The sequence below is a fragment of the Olea europaea genome, unplaced genomic scaffold (assembly GCF_002742605.1).
Source record: "Olea europaea var. sylvestris unplaced genomic scaffold, O_europaea_v1 scaffold3735, whole genome shotgun sequence".
Classification (NCBI taxonomy): domain Eukaryota; kingdom Viridiplantae; phylum Streptophyta; class Magnoliopsida; order Lamiales; family Oleaceae; genus Olea; species Olea europaea.
This window is the reverse complement of record NW_019256692.1, coordinates 2,257-4,290: the sequence shown is the minus strand read 5'-3', so window position 1 is coordinate 4,290 and position 2,034 is coordinate 2,257. Positions and strand designations below refer to the sequence as shown.

The 2,034-nt window shown below is 33.4% G+C and overlaps 1 protein-coding gene across 3 annotated transcripts in view; it reads right to left on the bottom strand.

Moving 5' to 3' along the window:
* Positions 1 to 1,548, bottom strand: part of LOC111386807 (protein LSM12 homolog) — an 8,767-nt gene extending 7,219 nt beyond the window's left edge. For 2 of the 3 annotated variants that reach the window (XM_023011286.1, XM_023011285.1), the window contains exons 1-3: positions 1,310 to 1,548; positions 1,021 to 1,186; positions 733 to 813 (exon numbers count right to left, since the gene is read on the bottom strand). In XM_023011286.1, the coding sequence (XP_022867054.1) occupies positions 733 to 813; positions 1,021 to 1,186; positions 1,310 to 1,430 (368 nt within the window). In that variant the 5' untranslated portion in view covers positions 1,431 to 1,548. The remainder of the gene's footprint in view (positions 1 to 732; positions 814 to 1,020; positions 1,187 to 1,309) is intronic. The other variant, XM_023011287.1, reaches the window with a different exon arrangement.
* Between the last annotated feature and the right edge of the window lie 486 nt (positions 1,549 to 2,034).

Genomic DNA, 2,034 nt, shown 5'->3' with positions numbered 1-2,034 from the left:
AGGGGAAGTGTAGGAAGTTAGTTTCTAACAAATTACCAGCATCCATGAGTTTAGGAGTAATCTCGGATTGGTTAAATCTATCCTAGATTTAGGGGGAAAAAATAAAGTTTGAATACACCTGATTCTTAGCTAATCCAGTTCCTAGTTTTGCTAGTTTAGTTCCTATTTTTATGTTTCTGTTGTACCTGAGAATCCACTATTTATACTGGCCCTTTATAAACATTTTGATTATACAAGAATCAAATTCTTCTTCCAGCAGTGTTATTTATTATTTGCTTTCCAGCATTTGTGACATTCAGCATAAGAATTCTTTTCATTGGTCGAAATATATCTCCTTTGTGCATTAGCAACGTCAAAATGGACAATGACCATAGCATTAAACACAAATCCGATTTGTTTGCAATGACAATATACCACTTTGCTTCTCTTCATCAGGAAATATTTGGTCCTATGCTCATTTCTCTAACAGCCTCCTTACTCGATCAAAAGCATAAAGTTCCATCCACTCATCTATCTAGATTCAGTTTAAACTAAATAAGGGCAATCTGCTCAAAAGGGGTAGCTGATGGTCAGCTGGGAGCTCTGGCAGGCAACAAAACTAAAGCTTCACACAGGTCAGCTCGCATTTTTTGGTGGATATATCATTGCCAAAAAGATTAGGGAAGAACTACTATTATTATCATTGGCTCATTGAAAAAACAAACACCATAAAAGAGGGAAGATGCACGTTACGTTTTAGACAGAGCATCAAAAATATTCTGACCCTCAGCAGTAACACCCACTCCAATCCTATCTGCCTCTGCCTCCGCTTGTCTGCAATGCAATTCACACACAACCCACAAAAATAACCGCACAATTAAACACCCAAAACCCATAAACAATGAACACCCCACCCCACCCACAACCCAAAAAAAAAATCACTGTAGAACACGTATGGACATTACAAATTTACCCACAAAATCAATGCAAAAAACTTGTGAAAATGCACAAATAGGTATGCAAAAAAAGTTGGACCTTTACCTAATAGCTGAGTCCTCACGGGCTTGAAGGGTATTGAGATCAAGAAAACACTTATCGGGATCAAGAGGATCCTCACCTCGACCCAAAAAATTGAATTCCTTCACATAATTAGCCTTGAGTAATCTTATATTCCTCTTTGAAACTGGCCCAGATTTCACTCCCTCTTGTATTTTCCTATCCAAAGTTAAAGAACTATCCAAAAATAATAATAATAAATAAATAATCAAAGATAACAAAATTCAAATCGTCATACATGTAAATTCATAAAGACTGAATTTTTGAAGGATATGAAGGATGAGGAGGTTTGAGGGGCGGTCAAAGGCGATGACTTGCGCTTGGAATTCTTCTTCAAGAGTGGTTTTAATGGATAGTATGCAGCCAACTGCAAATTCTTCCCCATGAGGTTCCATTGATATATTGCTGATTTGCTCCTCAATTGATTCTCTTGGTATTATGGAGGAGGAATAATATTGAACAGATTATTAAAACTTTTCTTTATTCAATAACCCTTTTTGTGATTTTTGAGCCTACTCTTAATATGAGCATTTTTCTCCTTCTTCCATTTTTTTTTTTTTAAACGGCAAGATGGAATTTAATTAGGACCAAAAATATTGAAAAAAAAAACACTTTTTAATCGATCTCTTATAATTTAAAAAAGTTTTTCCATTTAATGAAATAAAGAAATGTTTCTTCTTTATTTTTTTTAATTTCCTCTATTTAAAGCTTCAGATTTTTCATTTTTTTCAGCCCTAGATATTTGAGAAATTTTCAAAATAGTCTTTTGTAATGCCCAAAGTTAAAAATGCTCATTTTTAAATTTTTAGTCCCAACTATTGAGATCATTTATACTTTCATTTCCAACTTTTTCTTCTAGACAAGTGTATCTTAGGCTCGTTTGCATAATTTTTATTTTTGGTTTATAGAAGAACTTATTGAATAAGTTACTTTAATTTTTGTTATAAACTAACTTATAAAAGAGTTTCACGCTCCAAAAATGTTTTTAAATAAAGTCAT